Raw genomic sequence first — 23,523 nt, forward strand, 5'->3', positions numbered from 1 at the left:
ATAGCTACGTTCTGTAAAGGCATAATCAGCCGCACCACATCCACCCCTCCCTACCTTGTTCTTACTCTTTCTGCCAGGCAAAGTGTACATAGAATGTGAATTTCCCAGTTGTTTGCTCGGCAGTCTCTTCTGGTAAAAAGTGTATAGTTTCTCTGTGACACCGCTATCCAACTCATTGGTTGATTCTGCCTCGGTCTTGTTTGGCAGTGTGAGAATTTCAAAGATCACCCATGGCTGCCTTGTTTTCAATCAGTCCTATTTATTGAGTACTTACTGTGTGCAGCGCACTGTACTAAGTGCTTGGGAGAGTACAGTATAACAGAGTTGGTAGACCCTTTCCCTGTCCACAACGAGCTTACAGTTTATTTCAGTGTGTTTCTGTAATGCAAAGTGGTGATTTGCATTGAGAAGTCTAAATGCCAGGAGCAAGTTTCATATTGTTTCCCAATCACACTCACTTCACTTCTATATTTTTAGTACATAATTCTCTACCTACTCTTGGTCGGGTTCATATGAAGCTTACTCGGTTGAAATATTCCTTAGATAAAATTTATTAAGGAGCTTCTGTTCAGGGAAATCTGTCATGTTTGGAAAATTCTCATTAGCGTGTGGGTATTTACTCTGCCCATCCCCATATTGCAAAGGTGCCAAGGATATTCAGTGTCCAAACATCAGAACCAAGAGATTATTAGGAACAAACATTGGAAAAATTAATTGGTGGGGAAAGGGAGCCAAGAGCCAATACCATGGGGTTCTTATCACAAATCTCTGATTGACTGTAAATTTCTCATGCCAGGAAGTTTGACAGGAGAAGCCCATACATAGGTGGTCTCACAATCAGGACCCTCTCCCATGTCCTGCCTCTGGCCTGAAACGCCCTCCCTCCTCAAACCCAACAGACAATTACTCTCCCCACCTTCTGAGTCTTATTTAAGGCACATCTCCAAGAGGCCTTCCCCGACTAAGCCCTCTTCTCCTCTTCTCCCTCTCCCTTCTGCATCACCCTGACTTGCTTCCTTTATTCATTCCCCCCTCCCAGCTCCACAGCACTTATGTACATATCTGTAATTCATTTATATTAATGTCCGTTTCCCCCTCTAAACTGTAAGCTCATTATGGGTAGGGAATGTGTCTGTTTATTGTTCTGTTGTACTTTCCCAAGTGCTTAGTGCAGTGTTCTGCATGCAGTAAGCTCTCAATAAATATGATTGAATGAATAAATGAGCCTCATTCTACACTTTAGCTCCATCACCTCCTTATCTGTCCCACTCCCTGACATGGACTGAATATGGGAGCAGGTGTTCTATGTTAATGCAAGTGTAATATAATAGTGCAGTAGCCCAGGTGATTGTGGTTAGGGCTGAGTGTACAATGCCAGAGTTCTAGCTAGAATTCCTAGACATAGCCTCTCATAGCAAGGACTAGCAAAGGCATTTGGGAAAATTGATGACTCTTTTATTCACAAATAATACAGAATGACCAATTGAGTAATACTCACTTCCAAACTGAATCCAGGGGCAGTGGTATTACAAAATTAATTTGGGGTTTGATGGAAGATAGAGGAATGGGTAAGTTGGAGAAACTATGACTATTATTTACTGATAACGTCTGTAGGAGTGATGTGTCCCGAGGACCAGTTTATAAATGTGTTATGCTGTTGATAATCCTTATAGGTTTGTTTCCACAGCCTTACCCACATTTTAACCTCCTCACATAATAATCTATGTCATCGTGCCATCCCTGTGTCCCCATCTGCCAAACAACTTGCTATCCTGCAAGAAAGCAACTTATCAGTTTAGCTTGTTCCTTTTGAATAAATGACTGTATTGTGACGAGTTGAAGGTGATTTCTGACATCCTCGGATCATTAGTTCATTTTTGACAAATTTAAGACTAAACCGGAGAGACGCTAAGGCTCCCATTAAGGATTGGAAATATTCTGCAAAGAATATCAACTACAGTATTCTGCAGTGGGCTTCTTTTGAGACTCGTGTTCTCAGTGAGGTCCATGTGCTGTTTAGGGAATAGGAAGTGAAAGTTTTAAAAAGTTTGATTTGAATAATCCCATTCCCTTAAGACCATTATTTAGCATGGAGGCACATGCTCATTAACCAGATATATTAGGAAGTTATTTAACTGTATGTTAAATCAAAGATGAAAATAAATGACTTAGCATTTCAATCAGTCACACAACATTTTACAGATTCCCTGGAGGATCTATTTTTGTTTGATACTTGAAATGTCGCTTATTTCACTTTAGTTCCATTTGTTGTGTACAATTACATGGTATCGTAAGACATTCACACTCACAATATCTGATCTGGCTCCTGGAGGAAGTATATGTAGGCGGCACTACCATCCTTACCGTCTCACAAGCCCTCAACCTTGGTGTCATCCTCAACTCCGTTCTCTCATTCTCCCCACACATCCAGTCTGTCACCAAAACCTGCCGGTCTCACCTCCACAACATCGCCAAGATCCGCGCTTTCCTCTCCATCCAAACCGCTACCTTGCTGGTTCAATCTCTCATCCTTTCCCGACTGGATTACTGCATCAGCCTCCTCTCTGATCTCCCATCCTCCTGTCTCTCCCCACGTCAGTCTATACTTCACTCTGCTGCCCGGATTATCTCTGTACAGACACTCTCTAGGCATGTCACTCCCTTCCTCAAAAATCTCCAGTGGTTGCCTGTCAACCTACAAATCAAGCAAAAACTCCTCACTCTCAGCTTCAAGGCTGTCCATCACCTCGCCCCCTCCTACCTCACCTCCCTTCTCTCCTTCTCCAGCCCAGCCCGCACCCTCCGCTCCTCTGCTGCTAACCTCCTCACTGTGCCTCGTTCTCGCCTGTCCCGCTGTCGACCCCCGGCCCACATCCTTCCTCTGGCCTGGATTGCCCTCCCTCTACAAACTAGCTCTCTTCCTCCCTTCAAAGCCCTACTGAGAGCTCACCTCCTCCAAGAGGCCTTCCCAGACTGAGCCCCCTTTTTCCTCTCCTCCTCCCCATCCCCCCTGCCCTACCTCCTTCCCCTCCCGGAAGCACTTCTATATATTTGTACAGATTTATTACTCTATTTTACTTTACATATTTACTACTATTCTATTTATTTTGCTAATGATTTGCACATAGCTATAATTCTATTTGTTCTGACGATTTTGACACCTGTCTACGTGCTTTGTTTTGTTGTCTGTCACCCCCTTCTAGACTGTGAGCCCGTTGTTGGGTAGGGACCGTCTCCATATGTTGCCGACTTGTACTTCCCAAGCATTAAGTACAGTGCTGTGCACACAGCGCTCAATAAATACGATTGAATGAATGAATGAAGCCACAACCTTATCATTAACCACCATCTGCTGTGGGGTTTTTGCTCTTTTTTTTATTATGCTGCTACGGTAAATATCTGACACAATTAACCATATGCTTCCTAGGTCCCTGGTCTTCTAAGTTTCATTTTTTCTTTCGAGGTCCTAAGGGGCTTTTTTGGATTCCAAGATCCCCTTCTGTACTTTTGTGCTATTGATTTATGCACTTACCTAATGAAAAATATTGAACATTAAGTTATTTCTCAGGTCACAGTGCACTTCCCAAATCTCCTTCTAGAAATGTAAATGAAGATTAAGAGACACACATATTGCAACCCATTTCAAGAGAATTTAATACCTTTCTCATGGAGCCCCACCCAAGCAAAAGCTTGAGTAAACAGATGGGCTTTAAATCTTGTCCCAAAGGTCAGTAAACTCTGGCTAAAGCAGTCTGATAAAAAGAGCAAATTCCAGAGGGATTTTGCCATCCCTTTTAGTGCCTATGGATTCATTCATTCATTCATATTTATTCAGCATTCACTGTGTGCAGTGCACTGTACTAGGCGCTTAGGAATGTTCAATACGACAATAAACAGTGACATTCCTCGCTCACAATGAGCTCATCTACCATGTGCCTGTAGCCTAGGAAAATCTGTAGACAAACACACTGGAGTTCTACTCTCCCCCTATTACAAATCACCAGCATTCAAAAAGTGAAGCCTGGCTCATTAAGTCTGAGGTCAAAACACCAGGGTCAGAGGGCTAGTTTTTCAGATTTGAATCTTGTGCTTACCAGGGATACCTTCACTCACCACAGAAGTTCTTCCTTTATCTGTCATAGATAAGAGTAGCACTGACTGAAGTGCACGTGCCTAGTCTGCTCTGGCATGGAGCTTTCTTATGGGTAAAAAAGCTTGGCATTTTGATCTTCTGGCCGATGTCCAGTTTTATGCGGGGAAAGTGTGATGTTAAATTTGCAGTGATTACAGAATCTTCAAATTTGGAATGCAGACTTGCACACATGTGGGTCTTTCTGTTAGTAGCTCAGTTTTTTTGTTTTGTTTTTCTGCCATTCCAAAGTAGAATTCACAGCTGCTTTCTCTCTGGGGGGGAAAGGATGACAGTCTAATTATGGTTATTCATGTGACTAATGAAACATCGGTGGTTTTTTTCTACCTCAACAAACTTAAGTGGGCAGACATCAGGTCATCGTCTTTTTTACCCCACATGAAATCAATAATGTAACTGAGTTAGGGTTCTCCGGTTTTTTTAAAGACTCCGTAAATATTCTAGCCAAAAGAAAGTATTTCGTATTGCAACCTTAGTATATTGTACTTTGCCTTGTACTTTGATCTTTTAGTGGTGATGGTTGTCCTGCTTAGTGGTATTAGCTTGAAAAATATCTGTAGCTGTTACAATGGCTTTTTTAGTCAGAGATCCTCTCACCTCTAGAAAATGATCTCTCTCCATATATGACATCATGGGAGAATAAATGATGGTTGTTTTAATTTCTATCAGACTTTTTAGGTCAAATAGGTGGCCACTCTGTAAATGCTAATAAGACTTTATATAAGTAGTAACCTTTAAGATGAGCAAGATGTTAACATTATTCTCTTTACCCTTTTCTCCTCCATTCCTCCATGCCTGACGCTGTCATTCAAACATCCATTCTAAAAAATCCAAGATATGGACTCCCGGAAGCCTGCTTATAATAAATTATCATTGACAGATGATGAATGAGTTATCCAGGGGATACCACTTAGTGCAATTACATTTATTGTGCTTTTATAGTTGGAGCTTTTTGTGGCTTGATTTAGAGATCAGATTATGACCCTATTTTAGTTAGCATAGAATGGACATTTTTGTTGGAGACTTAGAGATCAGACTGCTTTCTCAGAATTCTCATTGTTCCCTTTTCCTCAGCATGTGGTAACTTCCTTTCTCAATAAGTGATTTTTTTTAATGGGCAGACTAGGGTGTAATATAAGGTGTGGCAAAATTTTGTCAGATTAATGTTAGGAAGACTTACTATGAACAGTCTGGAAAAAGTCATGATATATGCTGATGTAGCAAGTACCACAAAAATCCAAATTGTCAATTCTGTGGTGTTTCCAGATGACAGTGTATGGATCCGAAAGCTGGACAGTGAAAAAATAGGATAGATAGAACATCAATTCTTTTGAAACGTGCTGTTGGAGAAGGCTTTTGTGAATGCCATGGACTGCCTGAAAAACAAACAAATGGATTTAAGAGCAAATTAAGTCAAAGTGGTCTTTAGAAGGTCAGATATCGTGACTTAGATTAGTATATTTGGAACACATAATCAGGAGGACTAAATCTCTGGAGAAGACACTAATGCTAGGAAAATTCCAGAGAAAATGAGCTAGATGGGTAGAGACCATAACAACGATACTGGAAGAACCATTAAAAAGGTTGCGGATTATGGCAGAGGCCAGGACGTTCTGGAGAAAGTAGATCCATGGAGTCACTATGAATTGGAAATGACTTGACAGCACATAATAATAATAATAATAATAATAAAATTTTGTCTCTTTCCCCTCACCCCATGGTCCAGTGCTTCGAACAGTGCTTGGCGCATTGTAAGAGCTTAACAAATATTATATTATTATTATTATTATTATTATTATTATTATTATTATTAAAGCACCAGGATAGGGACATGGATAGGACTTCATCTTCACCAAACTTCTCCATCTCTTATCAATAATAATGGCATTTTGTTAAGTGCTTACTATGTGCCAGGCACTGCACTAAGTGTGGGGGTAAATATGAGGTAATCAGGTTGGACACGGTCCCTGTCCCACATAGGTCTCACCGTCTTAATTCCCATTTTACAGCAGAGGTAACTGAGGCACAAAAGAAGTGAAGTGATTTGCCCAAGGTCACACAGCAGGCAAGTGACAGAGCCGGGATTAGAATCCAGTGCCTTCTGACTCGCAGGCCCACACTCTATCCAGTAGGCAACAATGCTTCTTGAGTGCGCAGACTATCCCCAGTCACCTGGATGGGGTGGATTTTAAAAAACAGCATAAAATGCTACCCATTTAGGAATGGAGCAGCATTATCAAATGAATGTAGATCAATAAAACTTTTAATTTACCTCTGTTTAGGGAAGGAAAGAAACACAAAGATGGCACTGGAAAGAGGACCGTATTTACACCCTCTTTAGCACCATGTACATTTGTGTACTCACTCATTTATTTTGACCCACTCTAGTACTAAATGTTTTTATGCTTTATTCCCTTATTAGCAGGTAAGCTCCATGATGGTAGGGAATGTGCCACATCTTTATTCTGTACTTCTCAAGCACCTCATGTAGGGCACCACACCAAGTAACATCTTGACTGGAGATGGCAGCCTGCCTGGGAATATTACAATTCCAGTTATTACTGTTATCATCCTCATCCTCATTGGTTTTTATTGAGCACTTATGCTATGCAGAGCACTGTACTAAGTGCTTTGGAGAGTACAATACAACAGAGTTGGTAGACACATTCCCTGCTCACAGCATGCTTACAGTCTAGAGGGGGAAACAGTAATATAAATACTTTATAGTATATAATTTATTATTATACTTAATATGCATGCTGTAAATCCTTCTAGTAGGAATAATAATTCTGACAGCACCTGAAAATTCTGTCTCTTTCTCTCCCTTTCCATTTGGCATGGTGCTGAGGTGGTGAGGTGGAAATTGTTTCACCACTACCCCCGTAGCCCATTTTTTCATTCTCATAGTTGTTAGACCATTTTTCTGATAGGTTCTTTATGACCCCAAGTGCATGGAATCCTGTCTCAAAATTTCAGCCACTAGACTAAAATTGGGTATTTTTACCTAATCCTCAGAGACAGGAAAATACCATTTCCTCTTTTTCAAGGGGAAGTAGGTTTGTTCCTGGCATGACTTGGCTAGGATTTTTGGAAGGGAATTTTTAAAAAATAAATGTTCATGTATATCTTTGGGAAAAGTGTTTTGGGTTTTTTTGGTTTTTTAAATGTAGTCATAGTTGTATGCAAAAACCAAAGCTCCTTACTAACTTAACAAAGCAGAAAGCAGAAATAATACAGGAAAGGCAATAAGAAGGCTCTGGAGTGGTGCTGGAAGACAAACCCTTTGTAAAGAATCTCGGAGATGAAGGAACCATTTACTTTTGGTGGACAATCTCATTTTTCCTTTTTTTTTTCTTTTTTTTGGGGGGCGGTGTAGGAGCTGGTCAGACTTACTATAGAAAAACAGGAGCATCCATCCCCCACAAGCCCAGCTAAACTCAATTCACCAGCCTGCAAATCTGACGGGTAAGTTCTTAAATCCTCTAAAGGGCAGCTGTAGTCTCAAATGAGAGATCGGCATGGGCAGGGAAAAATGATAGCAAGGTGTGGTCACACTGTGGGGTGTTATTTTGGATCCTCATTCTCTTTTAATCAAACTTCTTCATCAATGTATAATATGTGTGCTAAGTATTTTAGTCATATTTTAAGCTTTGCCCAGTTAGGAGGTCTCTTGTTTCAAAATGTTTAGGAGCAGTTCTTATGAAGTTCCTGTGAATATGTATGTGTGCCTTGCCATCTGCACCTCTTGAGTTATTCCAAATCCCTGTTTTTCAAAAATCTAAAATTGGCCAAAAAATAAAGCCAAAATAGCCCAAGTACGACTATACAAATACTAGAAACCTCAAAAAGAAAAGTGGATGAATTGGAATGCTTGAAAGCTAGTGAGGATCTTGACATAATTGGCATCCCCGAGGCTTGGAGGAGCGAAGAAATCAATGGGATTCAGCCCTTCCAAACTCGAAATGCTTCAGGAAAAACTGGGGCGGGTTAGTGGCAACATAAACAGTAATAACAAAAATGTTAGTTGATAAAAGGAATACCTAAAAATCTCTTTGAATAGAAATTTCAATGTAAGCAGAAATATCATAGTAGGAATAATAATAATATTTGTTAAGCACTTACTATGTGCCAGGCACTGTAATGCCTTCCAGAGTACCTGGCCAAGGTGAGAAAGTAATCTAGAAAATGTTAGATGAGATTAGGAAAGCTGTAAAATTAAGGCTATAGTGATAGTGGGAGACTTCAGTGATCCTTTCATGGGTTGGCTGAATAATTCATCAGAAAGAGAAGTGGAAGAAAGGTTTTGGGAGAGGATGTATGATTTTTTTCTAAAACAATCCTTGAACCAGCAAGCAAGTATACTGTGCTGGATTTTAGGATTCTGAGGAGTAGACAGGACCTGGTACCTAATGTACATGTGGGAGAGCCATTCTGCAGTAAAGACCCCTGCTGGATAAAATACAACATTCTTCCAACTGCCACTTTACTAGGAGGACTGAAGGCTTGCTAATCCAACTCCCATCTCTAAAAAAGGTCCAGGAGGAGATCCTGGGAGTAAAAGACTATTGAATCTCACTTCTATACCTGGCATTTTAGTACAATTTATAATTAAGTGTAGGATCAGTTAGCATTTAGACAAACACAGCCTATTAGTGGAAAGACAACTTAGTTTCTGGAAAAAGAAATCATGCCTCACTAATCTCTTGGAGTTCTTTCAAAGGGTCAGTAAGCATGTGACTGGAGAAGAACCAGTGGGTATAACATTCTTCGATTTTCAAAGGGTTTTTTTGACAAGGATTTTTTTAAAAGAATAATCATAGCTTTAGAAGGAGTGTTCCATCATGGAGAGACAACCAGCTAAATTATAAGGATCGGGATACACAGCCCTTTTTCAGAATGGAAAAGTGAAAATAGTATTCCTTGGGGATATGTGCTAGGACTGATTTTGTTCAGTATCTTTATAAATGATTTGGAAGAGAGAGAAGGTAGTTAAATATCCAAGTTCACAGTGACAGCAAGCTCTTCCAGGGTGAGGAAATGCCATGTGGATAGGATAGATGGCAGGAAGACTTCAGTAAGATGGAATAAACCAAAAAATGGCAGATGCATGTAAGTGGAACAAGTATGAGACAATGTTCCTGGAGAAAAACAATCCAAAGTACAACTACATCACTCTAGACTGTAAGTTAGTTATGGGCAGGGAATCTTTCTGCCAACTGTCGTACTCTCCCAAAGCGCGTAGTACAGTGCTTTGCACGTAGTAAGTACTCAGTAAATACTACTGACTGACTATGTTCTTAGAGCTGCCTGCAGTGATTGGGGAAAAAAGATCTTGGAAACATTGTTAACTGTCATTTTAATTCTTTGAGCATGCATGTGCAGGAGCCACAAAGGCCAACAAAATGTTGGAAATTATTAGGAAGGCAGTGGAAAACAGAGATCATTTTGCTAATATGTAAAGTCATGTTATTCCTGAACCTGGACCATAATTCAAGTCACCACATTTTAAAAAGGACATAGTAGAGTTGGGTTAAGTACAGAGAAGGTGCAACCAAGATGATCAGGGGAATGGATAGGTATGAGGATAGACGGAAAAGATTAGGACTCTTCAACCTAGGCGAGGACCGAGAGGGATTGGGTAGAAATCTACAAAATTATGAAGGGTGTGGACAGGGCGTTAATGTGACTTGTTTCTCAATGCTAGAACAAAAGAACAACCACTGTATCTTGAGGCTGGGGTGTTTCAAAATAAATAAGAGGAAGCACTTCTTCACCCAGTAAGTAATAAGAAGATGAAATTCATAATGTAGGAAGTTCAACAGACCACAAATATTGGCCAATTCCAGGGATTTGATAAATTCATGGGCAGTCTACAGTGGGTTACTGGAGAGAAAGTTAAGGATCAAGAGTGGGGAAAATTAGGGATATTAGATAGTACAGCCCTAAATATTAGGGTGGGTGTCAAAGAGGGCAGCCATTGCATATGGTTCCTCCAAACATCCTGTTGCCACAATCGGAGACAAGAGTACCGAGCAGCAGCGTGGCTGCAGTAGAAGCCAAGGAGCAGTGTGGCTCAGTGGAAAGAGCCCGGGCTTTGGAGTCAGAGGTCATGGGTTCAAATCCCGGCTCCACCAATTGTCAGCTGTGTGACTTTGGGCAAGTCACTTAACTTCTCTGTGCCTCAGTTACCTCAACTGTAAAATGGGGATTAATACTGTGAACCCCCCGTGGGACAACCTGATCACCTTGTAACCTCCCCAGCACTTAGAACAGTGCTTTGCACATAGTAAGCACTTAATAAATGCCATCATCATTACCGGACCAGTTGGATCATTCACCCTACTCAGTCATGGAATTTCTTTTGTTCTTATTTTATTTTCTAGTACCATGGAAACTTAATGACATCATCTTTTGTAGAGTTTCTTAGCAAGGTGCATTGTGGTAGAGGATATACAAAACCCTCTTTCTTATGGTACAGTCACCTTCCCTTTTGGTGGGTGAATAGGTTTGCACATGTGTTTATACGTCTGGGTGCATGAGCTCTACTATAATTTCTACAGCCCCTCTGAGCTTCCACTGACGGATCGAGAAATGGAGATTTTGAACAAGACGACTGCTATGACGCAGTCTACCGAGCAACTCCCTGATTCCATGGATGAAGAAGTTGCTCCTCCCAAGCCCCCTCTACCTGGTATTCGAGTGGTGGATAATAGGTAATGATGGCATTGCAGCAAACTCATGTTTATAAGGTATCCCAACAGCATGGCCTAGTGGAAAGAGCACGGGCCTGGGAGCCAGAGGACCTGAGTTCTGGTCTTAGCTATGCCTCAGCTTCCTCATCTTTAAAATGGGGTTTAAAACCCAAACCCCGCTCTATTGGACTGTGAGTCCCATGTGGGACAGAACCTGTGTCTGACCTGATAATTTGGTATCCACCCCAACATTTAGTACAGTGCTTGGCGTGTAGTAAGTGCCTTACAAATGCCACTATTATTATGATTATTGTTGTTGTTGTTATTTCTTCCTCCAATTGGCCTTTACAGACCAACTCTTATATAAGGTGATGAGATGGGTGACCCGGACTAGACTCCTAGAAGTTTAGTTGATAATTTGATGACTCCCTGGTTATTTGAAAGTTGTGTTTTTGGCTTTGAAAGTAACTGCATGCTTTTCATCACTTCCCAGTATTAGCTAAATGATTATGAGAGAAGAAATCTTTTGAATATAGGTAGCCAGGGTATTTATAGATTTTAATCTTGCAGTGGTGATAGTAGTTATTGGTGAAGATGTGTGTGTGAAGTATTAATTAAGTGGTTCCCCATCCTGAAGTATAAAAGAGCTCTATTTGGACCCCTTCGGCACATAGTGAAAAGGAGATTATTATTGCATGCCCTATTGGTGGGGTCCTACAGTGACTCTGACCGGGATTTGGAGGGGAAAGCCTATATGACATTTGGGAAAGCGTTGTGTGTATGAATTTCTAAATTGCTTCTGTCTTTTCCTTTGTAGTCCTCCTCCAGCACTACCACCCAAAAAGCGCCAGTCGGCACCTTCGCCAACCAGAGTGGCAGTGGTGGCACCTATGAGTCGAGCCACCAGTGGCTCTAGTTTACCTATTGGAATTAACAGACAGGTAATGTTTTTATGACCCAGGAAAGCACGAGGTGGGGCGGTTGGGAGATTAATCATTGGGAACTGAAAGAAACCGTACAGTTGTCAATCGTCTAAACCCTGCACTCGTTAGAGGAATCCAGTATGAGGCCAAAACCCTATGACTGCCAAGAGGATTCTTGCCTGTCGAACGTTTCATTTCGGTGATTCTGCTTTCCCACAGGGCATTTCCACTTCAAATGGGTCCCCCCAAAATTGCAGATTATGGTGTCATAGAGCTGGAAAGGGGCCACAAAAAGTACAAATGGACGATTCCTTTCTTCTAAACAGTGGCTTCATCTAATTCGTAAGATTCTCTGATGAAGGCAGATCCTTTGGATCTCTCTAGAACCCACCCAAAGTCAGGAGTGTCCTAGTAATCAGGAGTGTAACTTGCTAGTGATTTGCAGGATAAACAACTTACATATTTCCCTCTCCCCAAATGAACTGACTTCTCCCCCACCCTTCTTTACTAACTAGTGACGTTTCTTAGAAGTGATTTGAATTCTTTTCATTTTCTGCACAAGGATTTTGATGTTGACTGTTACGCACAGAGGAGGTTGTCAGGAGGCAGCCACTCGTATGGTGGGGAATCCCCCCGCCTCTCCCCCTGCAACAGCATGGGCAAGCTCAGCAAATCCGATGAGCAGCTGTCCTCCTTGGACCGGGACAGTGGGCAGTGCTCCCGAAATACAAGCTGTGAAACACTAGGTAACTCTCAGGTTATTTTCATACTCAATTTTCATCAACACTTTTATCTATTTGTGTCTTGGCCATCTCCATATCTCCAGTACGTTATTACACCTGGCTCCTCGCTGGTCTTCCTGCCTCTAGCCCTCCTACCTTCCAAACTGTACTGCACAGGTCATCTTCTTGAGGCATCGCTCATCTCACATCTCCCTTCTCCTCCAAACCCTCCAGTGGCTTCCCATTTCCCCCCAGCATTAAAGTAAAACGCCTCATAATCAATATCAAGGCTTCCACCAACTCTCCCCATCTTACATATCCATGGTCTTCACCCTCTGCTTTCAACTTACTGTCTTTGCCCCTGCCAAACCAAACTCCTTGCTCTACCTGGCTCTCAATTCTCCCTTTCCTTCCCCAGTCACGCTGTTCCATCAGCCTGAAAATCCCTCCCTTCCCTAATCTGACAGACCGCAGCTCTCCCTACCTTCAAAGCCCTCCTAACATCCCACCTCCCTAAGCAAGCCTTCCCAGATTAACTCCCAACACCCAAGTCACATTAGCCCATCACCCACTCCTAACACATATTTATTTAGACTTTCCCTCAGCGGTTAGGTGTATATTTATATCGATGTCTGTCTCCCCATCTGGACTGTAAACTCATCATGGGCCAGGGACGTGTCTACCAACTCTGTGGTATTGTACTTTCCTAGTGCTCTGCACCCAGTTAAGACCTTAGTAATTACCATCGATTGATGCGTTGGTTGATCAATCAATATGAACAATGGTATAGTCAATTTATTCTGATTACTCTATTTTTGCCAATATGTTTATGTCTGTTTCCCCTATTCAAATGTAAGATTCATGCTTATGTTGTCCTTTTCCAAGCACTTGGTACAGTACATTGCACCTAAAGGACACTCAGTGAAAACCGTTACTGCTGCATTTGTTGAGTCATTGTCCTACCATAAATCTTAGTGGTCTTCAACATAAAATCTGTGTTCATTTTAACAGAGTTGGCCCCCTTCCATTCAAGACTTAAGCCAGGAGTGATAGCTCTCGAGGCCTGAGTATGAGTGGTTGAACTGGGTCCATCCTCATTACCATTGCCATGGAATTTTTCTGGTTTTGTATTGTAATGAAGTCTCTCTCCATTTCCAGAAGGCCAGACTTAGATCAGTCTCTGTGACATTTCATTTGCTTTGAAAATAAGGTAGTCAAGCCCCAAAACGGCCAGTTTGCCAAGAAACGATCGAACATTGCAAAATGTCAGACAGCCGAAAATAATACTGAGATGCTTCTGCAGAGAAGGGAAGAAGAGTGGAGATCTGTGACTCAATCAGGCCACTCTAGGTTTTGTGTGAATGAGGGTGAACTGAATCCAAGAAGTAGATTTTACAGCAGCTAAAGCACAAGTTCCTGAGTGTGCTGTTTCCCCCTTGGCACTTTTCTTTGTTGAAGTTCTCTAGGGCCATAATCCTGCCCAGTTACATAATAGAGTACAGCCGAAAATAGCAACCAAATTTTCTGATTTTCCAAAAATTATCCCTCACGTAAGTCCATTTCTAAATCGAGGAATGGTTTCTAGAAAGCTCCACCTGGTTGACCATGAAGCAGCTTATGATGTGCCTGTCTCCAACTTGGCCCACAGATAACAAGTGTATTTTATTTCCCTTATTGTTCAACCCAGATCACTACGATCCAGATTATGAATTCCTGCAGCAAGACCTCTCCAACGCCGACCAGATACCTCATCAGGTGCCCTGTAACCTTAGCCCATTGCCAGAATCCTTGGGTGAATCTGGTGCTCCATTTCCTGGGAGTCCTTTCAGGCTCTCCCAGAGCAGTTCCCCACAGCCAGAGCACCGCAGTCCCCTGCCCTCGACGCCGTCTGTGGAGATGCCGCCAGCTCTTCCGGAGAAGAAACGGAGGAGTGCCACCTCTCAGCCCTCGGACAATTCCAGCTGTAGGGTCTCCTATGAGAGGCACCCTTCCCAGTATGACAACATTTCCGAGGATGACCTGCAGAACCCAGCCAACGCCCAGCCATTACCTTTCACGCCATTTGCTGCCATTCTCCCCTTTCAGCAGGGGGCTTCTTCAGTACCAGGGGAATTTGTTGGGGATTTTACTGCTCCAGAGTCTTCAGGTGATCCAGAAAAACCACCTCCTCTCCCAGAGAAGAAGAACAAGCACAGTAAGCTTTCACCTGATGTAATCATACTTAAGTATTGCTTTCTTCGCCTCTCTAGCTCTTTCTCCATGCATCAGTCCCTGAAGGAACTCAGAGAGGTGTGGAGCATTGTACTTTAAAAACTTTTGTTTAAATAGACATATTTGCCTTAAAGGCACGAGCCAAGCCTTGGAAATAGCCACTTGTATGCTGGTCCCTAGGAGGTAAGCATTTAAGCTGGACAAGTAGAAAATAAAAAGGCAGTCAGTTAAGAGCAGTTTAGCCTCCACAGGAAAGGTTGGTCTGGTTGAGAAACTGTGTGGACTGGCATATATTTGTGTAATTCGGTTGCCCAAAGCCTGGGCGTTGGAAAATGCTGGCCGTGACCAGTGCCCAGCACAAAATGGCACAGCCTTTCCTCTGCCATTACATCGAGCTCTGTCCAGATTGAGCCATGTGTTGGAAGAACGTTTCCCACCTCCCCCAAAGCATTCTGTACAAAACACATGGTGAAAACATCTGTTATGAGGGAACTAATTGGAATTACAAGATAGCATTCATAAATCTTTTTATATCCTCCAACCCTTGAATATTTTGTGTTTGTAAAGGTATGATGAAAAGAGAGATGTTGAGAAAAATCCTTCTTTAGCACCCAAGGTTTCATGGGAGAAAAAAATGCGTTAGGAATCAGGAAGCCCAAGTTCTAATATCAGCTCTCCCCCTGGTCTGCTGGGTGATCTTAAGAAAGTCTTTAACTCCCTGGGCCTCAGTTCCCCTTTTATAAAACGGGGCTCTGCTCTTCCTGCCATTTAGATTGGGAACCTTTTGTGAAACAGGTACTGTCTGATTAGATTATCTTGTTCCTAAGAGTAATTTCATTTCTTAAGCATCCACTTGATGCAATGCACTATGCTAGGGAGCCTAAGAAGTGCAGAATAACACCATCATTTAGCTTAGTGCTTGGACCATAGTTAATGTTTAATAAAGGCTGTAGCTGTCTATCTGGAGCTGGGGAGGAGCCTATTTCTTTATGGGAGTAGGTTCAGCTCTTTTTTCATTGGTTAAGTGCAGAATCCTGCTGCATCCTTAAGGTCAGAATACAGTACCATTCTGTTGGTTCTCCTTCAATTAAACCCTGTTCTGTGCCCCCAGGTTCAAACTGTGACTCTCGTAGACATTACCTGTCGATTACCACAAAACAAAGATGAAAAGTTTAAGGCTAAATCCTAATCTTGGAGTCAGCAAAAGGAAAGGGTTGAGCGCTTAGAACAGTGCTTTGCACATAGTAAGCACTTAATAAATGCCATAAAAAAACCCTAAGATAGTGGAACCTGCTTCAACAATCAAGAGTGATGCATTTTTTGTGTTCCTGGTGATCCCCAGGGATTATCATCAGTTTCTTTATTGAGCATTCTCTTCTTGGAGAGAGAATTTAAAGAACATAGGCGTGATCCCTTTGCTGCCCTTAAAGTAATGTTCATGGGCTGTTATCATTAATAATAATAATAATAGTATTAAGCTCTTACTATGTGCCAAGCACTGAATTAAGAGCTGGGGTAGATACAAGATAATCAGGTCCCACATAGGGCTCACAGTCTAAGTAGGAAGGAGAGCAGGTACTGAATCCCTCTTTTGCAGGTGAGAGAACTGAGGCACAGAGAAGTTGTGACTTGCTTGAAGTCACACAGCAGGTAAGTGGCAGAGCTGGGATTAGAACCCAGGCCCTCCGACTCCCAGGCCCTGCTTTTTCCCCAGCCACAGTGCTACTCAACCAACTTCCTTAACCAAGTTGATTTTGGAAATTCTCATCTGGAGACCCGGAGCTATTCTAAACAACCCTGACTAAGACTCCTCCTGAGTCACAAACCAGGATGGGCTGGTTGGCTCCATTTGGGCATATGGACACCTTGTCCAATGCAGGAAGCCTGTAGGAGTGTGTTTAGATGGAGGGTTCAAAATAAGAGCTACTTTCTGGGAAAAGTGCTTACTACCCACAGTAAGACTCACACTTGAAGACAAATTACTGCCCCCATTCTGTCAGAGAGGAAAATCAGTGCACTGCAAGTCTGGCGTCATTGGCTCGAGTTATCTTTAGTAAAAATATTGAGGCATTTTAAAAAGTCATTTATGAACTTACTTTGCCTTTCTTATTCAGTACAGGTGCTGCAAGCAAAGACTTATTTTCCCTTATTTGAATGAGTCGGTTGGCCGCCTCTAATAATAATAATAATGACATTTATTAAGTGCTTACTATGTGCAAAGCACTGTTCTAAGTTCTAGGGAAGTGACAAGGTGATCAGGTTGTCCCACGGGGGGCTCACAGTCTTAATCCCCATTTTACAGATGAGGTAACTGAGGCACAGAGAAGTTGTGACTTGCCCAGAGTCACACGTTACTGCTATCCCTGAATAGGACACAAGAGTTCCAACTCCCAGCCCACACTTTCCCTACTACAGTGTAACTATCACAATGGATTTCCTCCAGGAAGCCAGTCTAAACAGATTGAAAACTTTGAACAGTGATAAGGTTGTTCAGTAAGAGAAAAGTCATTACCTTATCCCTCATATAATTTCCCCAGTCAACCAGTATCAACTAATCAATATTTCTTGAGCCTGTACTGTGTGCAGCATCTCCTACCAAGTGCTTGGGAAAGTACAATAACAGTAAAAGGCTCGGTGGCTGCCCTCAAGGGGTTTACTATCTAAATGGAGAAGATACAGAAAAAGATTACTGATGGGAGGAAAAAGAGAATGGAAATGCAGGTGGCTAAATGAATAAGTTCCTGAAAAGTAGGATGAAAACAAATATGTTCAAATGCACTACACTGACGCAGCATGGCATAATGGATAGAGCACAGGCCTGGGAATCAGAAGGTTCTAATCCCGGCTCTGCTACTTGTCTGCTGTGAGACCTTGGTCAAGTCACTTCACTTTTCTGGGCCTCAGTCACCTCATCTTTAAAATGGGGATTGAGACTGTGAGCCCTATGTGGGACAGGGACTGTGTCCAACCTGATTTGCTCATATCCACCCCAGCGCTTTAGTATAGTGCCTGGCACAGTAAGCACTTAAGAAATACCACAATTATTATTATTATTACAGGTGACTAAGTCCCAAAGTGCTGGGGTGGAAGGGAGAATGTGTGCTGGTGGGGAAAATTGAATCAGGGAATACTTCCTAGAGGAGGTGGGATTGAAGAAGGGCTCTGAAGATAAAGAAAGCTGTTGTCTGGCAGATTTGAAGGGGAAGCAGTTTCAGGCAGGAAGAAGAGTGAGCAAGGGGATGGAACCAGGAAAGGCAAGAACAGGGTACGATACAGTGGTTAGCTCTGGAAGAACAATCAGTTGTATTTATTGAATGTTTACTGTGTGCTGAGCACTGTACTAAGTGCTTGGAAGATAATATAACAGAGTTGGTAGACACATTCCCCACCCACAGTGAGCTCTCATGGCCAAGGGGGAGAATAGAACAGAGAGGGAGCTGGGCTATTGGGAGAAATAGTGCTAATAAATAAGAGTGTGAAGGAGAGAACTGATGGAGTCTCATAAAGCCAGTGGTTAAGAGTTTCTGCTTGATGCCATGCAGGGGGCAGAAGCATTGGAGCTCACCTCCTCCAGGAGGCCTTCCCAGACTGAGCCCCCCAATTTCTCTCCTCCTCCCCATCCCCCCCACCCTACCTCCTTCCCCTCCCCACAGCACCTGTATATATGTTTGTACAGATTAATTACTCTATTTATTTTACTTGTACATATTTACATATTCTATTTATTTTGTTAATGATGTGCATCTAGCTTTACTTCTATTTATTCTGATGACTTGACACTTGACACTTGTCCTCATGCTTTGTTTTGTTGTCTGTCTCCCCCTTCTAGACTGTGATCCCGTTGTTGGGTAGGGACCATCTCTACATGTTGCTAACTTGTACTTCCTAAGAGCTTAGCACACACAGTAAGCGCTCAATAAATACGATCGAATGAATGAATGAATGAATTGGAGAGTTCGTAGGAGTGACGAGATGTGTGCAGAATGATGGTTCAGAAAAATAACTCAAGTATACAATAACTCAGTATACAGCGGTCCAGTGGGGATGTGGCACATTCCTGGCTACAAGTTAGTGGCCATTTGGATAGAGGGGAAAGGGCAGATCTAGGAAACGTGGAGGTGAAACTGATAGGATTTAGCAAAAGACTGAATTTGAGAGTCTAAAGGGAGTGAGGTATCAGATAACAGGCAGGTTGCCGGCTTCCTGGAGCCTGAAACGTGGAGGATGGTTGGGAGAGTGAGAGGGAGGAGTGAATTTGAGAGGGGAGGGAAGGAAGGTGAGAAGGTGTTTCAGATATATTAAGTTTATGGGGCCAACAGGACATCCCTATGGAGATGTCCTGGAAACGAAGAAATGGGAAAATGCAGACAGGGTGAGAGGCTGTGACTAGACTGGTGAGATGCGTTTGCAAGTCGTCTATGTAGTAGTAGTAGTTGAATTCATAGGGGTGGATGAGCTCTTTGAGCTCTCTGAATAGAGTAAGGAACCCAAAGCAGAGCCTTGAGGGGCCCTCACACTAGACTGCAAGCTTGCTGTGGGCAGGGAATATGTTTATTATATTGTACTCTTCCAAGAGCTTAGTAATAATAATGATGGCATTTATTAAGCGCTTACTATGTGCAAAGCGCTTTTCTAAGCACTGGGGAGGTTACAAGGTGATCGGTTGTCCCAAGAGGGGCTCACAGTGTTCATCCCCATTTTACAGATGAGGTAACTGAGACACCGAGCAGTTAAGTGACTTGCCCAAAGTAACACAGCTGACAATTGGTGGAGCAGGGATTTGAACCCATGACCTCTGACTCCAAAGTCCGTGCTGTTTTCCACTGAGCCACACTGCTTAGTACAGTGCTCTGCACACAGCAAGTGCTCAATAAATATGATTGATTGATTAGCGGGTGAGGTGGAAGAAAAAGGCTAAGGTAGCTTAGGAGGAGAACCAGGAGAGAATTGTGTCTATAAAACCAAGGTACTTCCAAAAGGAGAAAGTGATCCCCTGTTTCAAAGGCATCCCTGGGTCTAGGAATTTTAAACTTACAATAGAGCCCATTAGATTTGGCAAGGAGGAGGACAATGGTGTTTTTGGAGAGGGCAGGCTCAGTGGAATGAAGGGGCTAGAAACCAGATTATTTGTGAATAAGGAAGATAATTAGAGAAGATGTGGAGGCAGTGGATGTAGACAACTCGAGGGGTTTGGGGAGGAATGGCAACAGGCAGATGGGACGATGCCGAGAGGTTGCAATGGGATGCAAAGAAGGCTTTGTTAGTATAGGGAAGGCTTGAAGGCAAAGAAGGAGCCATTGGAGAATGGTTGAGGATGACAGGGAGAGATTAAGGCAGTGGGAGCAAGTTTTTTTAGGTGGTGAGAGGCAATAAGATCAGAGACACAGATGAAGAGTTAGATTTCAGAGGATTTTTTTCTGTATTAGCTTAAAGAAAGGAGCAATTTTTGTAGAAAATAGACATCGTAATGATAATGACAGAACCTTCAGATTCCTCCATATAAGCCTAATTAGGGCCCAGCAGATGGGAAGCAGCATGACCCAGTGGATAGAGCACAGATCTGGGAATCAGAAGGACCTGGGTTCTAGTCCGGTTCCTCCATTTGTCTGCTGGGCGACCTTAGGCAAATCACTTAGCTTCTCTGGGCCTCAGTTACCTATTCTGTAAAATCGGAATTAAGACTGTGAACCGCATGTAGGACTTGGACTGTGTGCAACCTGATTACCTGGTATCTACCCCAGCTCTTAGAACAGTGCCTGGCAAATTGCAAGTGCCGAACAAATATCATTTTGAAAAAAAGATATGCAGAGTTAAACATTTGGACACTTTACCGCCTGGTCAACGGGACTCTCTATTTTGCCAAAACCGGAAAGGATGAACTCAGTGATGTAACTTGAGGTTTGAGTTTGCCTGGCAAAAGCAGTTGAAACAGGTTAAGATTGTGGCGGTATCTTCAAACCATCACATGGATAGTTTGCAGAAAGATACCCATTGCCTCTGGGTGGCTTATGTTGATTGAAATTATCCATATGCAAATCCCCTAAAAAATTGTCCTATAAAAACTTCTCCCTCTCTCTTTCCTCCGCTCCTCTGTGATGCGCTGACTCTAACTCGGCACTTCTTGATAAGCCGATTTCAGCCTCTGTATTTTAGCTACAGTTGGTAGTTCCAACCTGTAATAAATAACCCCACTACTAATGAAGCAGGTCACCTCCTTCAACCCACTCCATTATAGTCATGTCGCCTCACTTTTCAACCTCGTGACCAAAATTGGTACGAGTGGGTGAAAGACCAGTGGCCAGAGCTCAGGAGATGAGAGGTAATATGTGCCCGCCCACTAATTTATTTTATTTTCCGATAATGCGGGCAGCTATTTGACTATATAGTACAGCAGTACAACCTCTGCTTTCTCTCCCCCTCCCCGGCAACTCTACTGCCCCCAAAATCAATGGAAGACTGTGGCTACATGTTTAGAATGGCCAGGAGGGAAATAATCTGAATAAAAATGATTGTCAGTTGCCTCATAGATAATTATCCAACTCTCCCCGTCCTCCCTATGGAGGGGTATTTTGCCCACAACTGTGTAATTGGCTCAGTGTTGCTCAGCAAGGAGGTTGCCATCCCTCTGTCCCTCCCTTTTGTGTAATAAGTGAACCGTAGGGCGTGCTGGCTGCTCCGGGCCAGTGATGTCATTTCCCATCTGCTTTTTGAATTTATCCCTCATTAAAAACCGCAGCACGGGGAACAGGGGGGAGGGGGTTGCAAACAGCAATCTCAGGAATGTTTCCATTTTCTCAGTCTCCCAGCACAGATGGAAGCATTTAAGGACTCGTGTGCCCCCTTTAACTTACCTTTTCTGCAATATTAAATTCCAGGATCAAGCCCCCTTTCCTTTGGTATCATTCTCGTTGACATTAAAGTGTAGACGAGGGTTGCATTTCAGCGGAGCTGGAACAGACCTTTGTTGCTGGCTGAGGAAGCAGACACATGTTCATCCTCTCTGCTTGTTGGAACTAGTGTTGGGCAGTGGCTGTCATGGAAAAAGGCCGAACTACTGTGTAAAGAAGAGAAGTGGAAAAGAAATTATCATTATTTCCGCATGAGCAGAATTATATATTCAGTAACTGGAGATTAGTTTCTTTTAATTTTTGGCATACGCTATGATTTTCCTGCCATAAATATTTACTTGCAGTATTGCCATCTGATACTATGGCCCTTTCCATGCTAAGTAGGATTATGTTCAATCAGTTTGGGTGCTATCTCCAGTGCATAAACTAGTGATTCTCAAGTACTCGCCTGCCTCATAATTTGGCTGCAATCACCAAAAAATAATCATAAAATCAAAATAATTCATATATAATGAAATAATAATTATGGTATTTGTGAAAGTGCTTACTACGTGCCAGATACTGCATTAAGTGCTGGGCTGGATACAAGCAAATCGTGTTGGACACAGTCCCTGTTCCACGTGGGGCTCACAGCCCCAATCCCCATTTTAAAGATGAGGTAACTGAGGCCCAGAAACTGAAGTGACTTACCCACGGTCACATAGCAGACAAGTGGCAGAGCCGAGATTGGAACCCATGACCTTCTGACTCCTGGGCCCATGCGCTATGCTGCTTTTCTTCAAGTGAAACCAATTGAAAAGCCATTTACCACTGTTTGCCCAATTTTGGACCAGTGTGGCCTCAGAAAGTGTTCTGGTGACTCTAAGCCAATCTGTTATTGGTAAATCACTGGTTCACACTGGAAAAAAAGGTGCAGATGATAATCCTTTTCCCCAAATACTGAAACAATGCTTCAAGATAGTGCAGGGGGTATTCTGTCTTCTTGTTGATGCCGTCTTTTGGAGGAGATCTTGAAACAAGATCCTCCCTATTCGTGATCATTAAAGAGCAGGATTATTAATCGCAGCATTTTCTAGACAGATTCCTGTTTGGGCATTTGCTGTCTGCCAAGCCCGCTCAGCAGTTCCAGTTGCTTACTGTTATTCTTTACTACTGAATCACCTAAATTATGGCTGGGTCTTTAGTCTGATAGTCTTTAAATTGAGCCATTTGCATAGTTGTGCCATTTACCATGTTTTTGGAGACTGTTAAATGCTACGGCTCCTTTTAAACAATTTAGTTAGCAGATCTCTAACTAGGCTTCCATTGTAGGAAGGCCACAAACAACTCCCTAGAAGATCCCAGTCAAATTTTTGCTGGTCTTGGTAGACAGCTGAGATTTTAGGTTTATTTTTGAAGGGGTGCAATTGTAGTCATCCTTAGATATCCTTTATTTAGAACATACTTTCAAAATAAGCTTGAAATGAGTAGGCTGCAAGGAGACAACAAAAGGAAGCCGCTCTTTTAATTAATCGCCTAGTGTGTCCCAGGCACTGTAATAAGCACTGAGGTAGATACAAGCTAATCATGTTGGACACAGTCCCTGTCCCACATAGGGCTCACAGTCTTAATCCCCATTTTACAGATGAAGTAACTGAGGCACAGACAAGTGAAGTGACTTGCCCAAGGTCACAAGGCAGACAAGTGGTGAAGCAGGGACTAGAACCTGGGTCCCTCTGACTGCCTGTGCTCTATCCACTAGGTCATGCTGCTTCAGTAAAGAACCCTCACCTGGTAATCAAGATTTGTATATGCTGAGTTTTCATTTGATCCTGGAGTAATTAAGCAAGGTGCACTTATCATTTGTATGGCACCAGTGGGTAGCTAAAGTGTCAAGCATTTGTTTAGCTATTTACGTCATTTGCAAACACCAAAAAAAGAACAATTTTACTAAATACTTACCATGCAGATATTTTGATATCTAAATTATATTTTTTA

General features: G+C 42.5%; 1 protein-coding gene across 7 annotated transcripts in view; it reads left to right on the forward strand.

The window, feature by feature from the left end:
• The window catches only part of RAPGEF1 (Rap guanine nucleotide exchange factor 1), a 165,448-nt gene that overhangs the window by 95,878 nt on the left and 46,047 nt on the right, over window positions 1-23,523 (forward strand). For all 7 annotated transcript variants that reach the window (XM_038745183.1, XM_038745185.1, XM_038745184.1 and 4 more), the window contains 5 exons: window positions 7,527-7,615; window positions 10,711-10,863; window positions 11,660-11,783; window positions 12,328-12,511; window positions 14,175-14,681. In XM_038745183.1, the coding sequence (XP_038601111.1) occupies window positions 7,527-7,615; window positions 10,711-10,863; window positions 11,660-11,783; window positions 12,328-12,511; window positions 14,175-14,681 (1,057 nt within the window). The remainder of the gene's footprint in view (window positions 1-7,526; window positions 7,616-10,710; window positions 10,864-11,659; window positions 11,784-12,327; window positions 12,512-14,174; window positions 14,682-23,523) is intronic.

The sequence above is a fragment of the Tachyglossus aculeatus genome, chromosome 4 (genome assembly GCF_015852505.1).
Source record: "Tachyglossus aculeatus isolate mTacAcu1 chromosome 4, mTacAcu1.pri, whole genome shotgun sequence".
Classification (NCBI taxonomy): domain Eukaryota; kingdom Metazoa; phylum Chordata; class Mammalia; order Monotremata; family Tachyglossidae; genus Tachyglossus; species Tachyglossus aculeatus.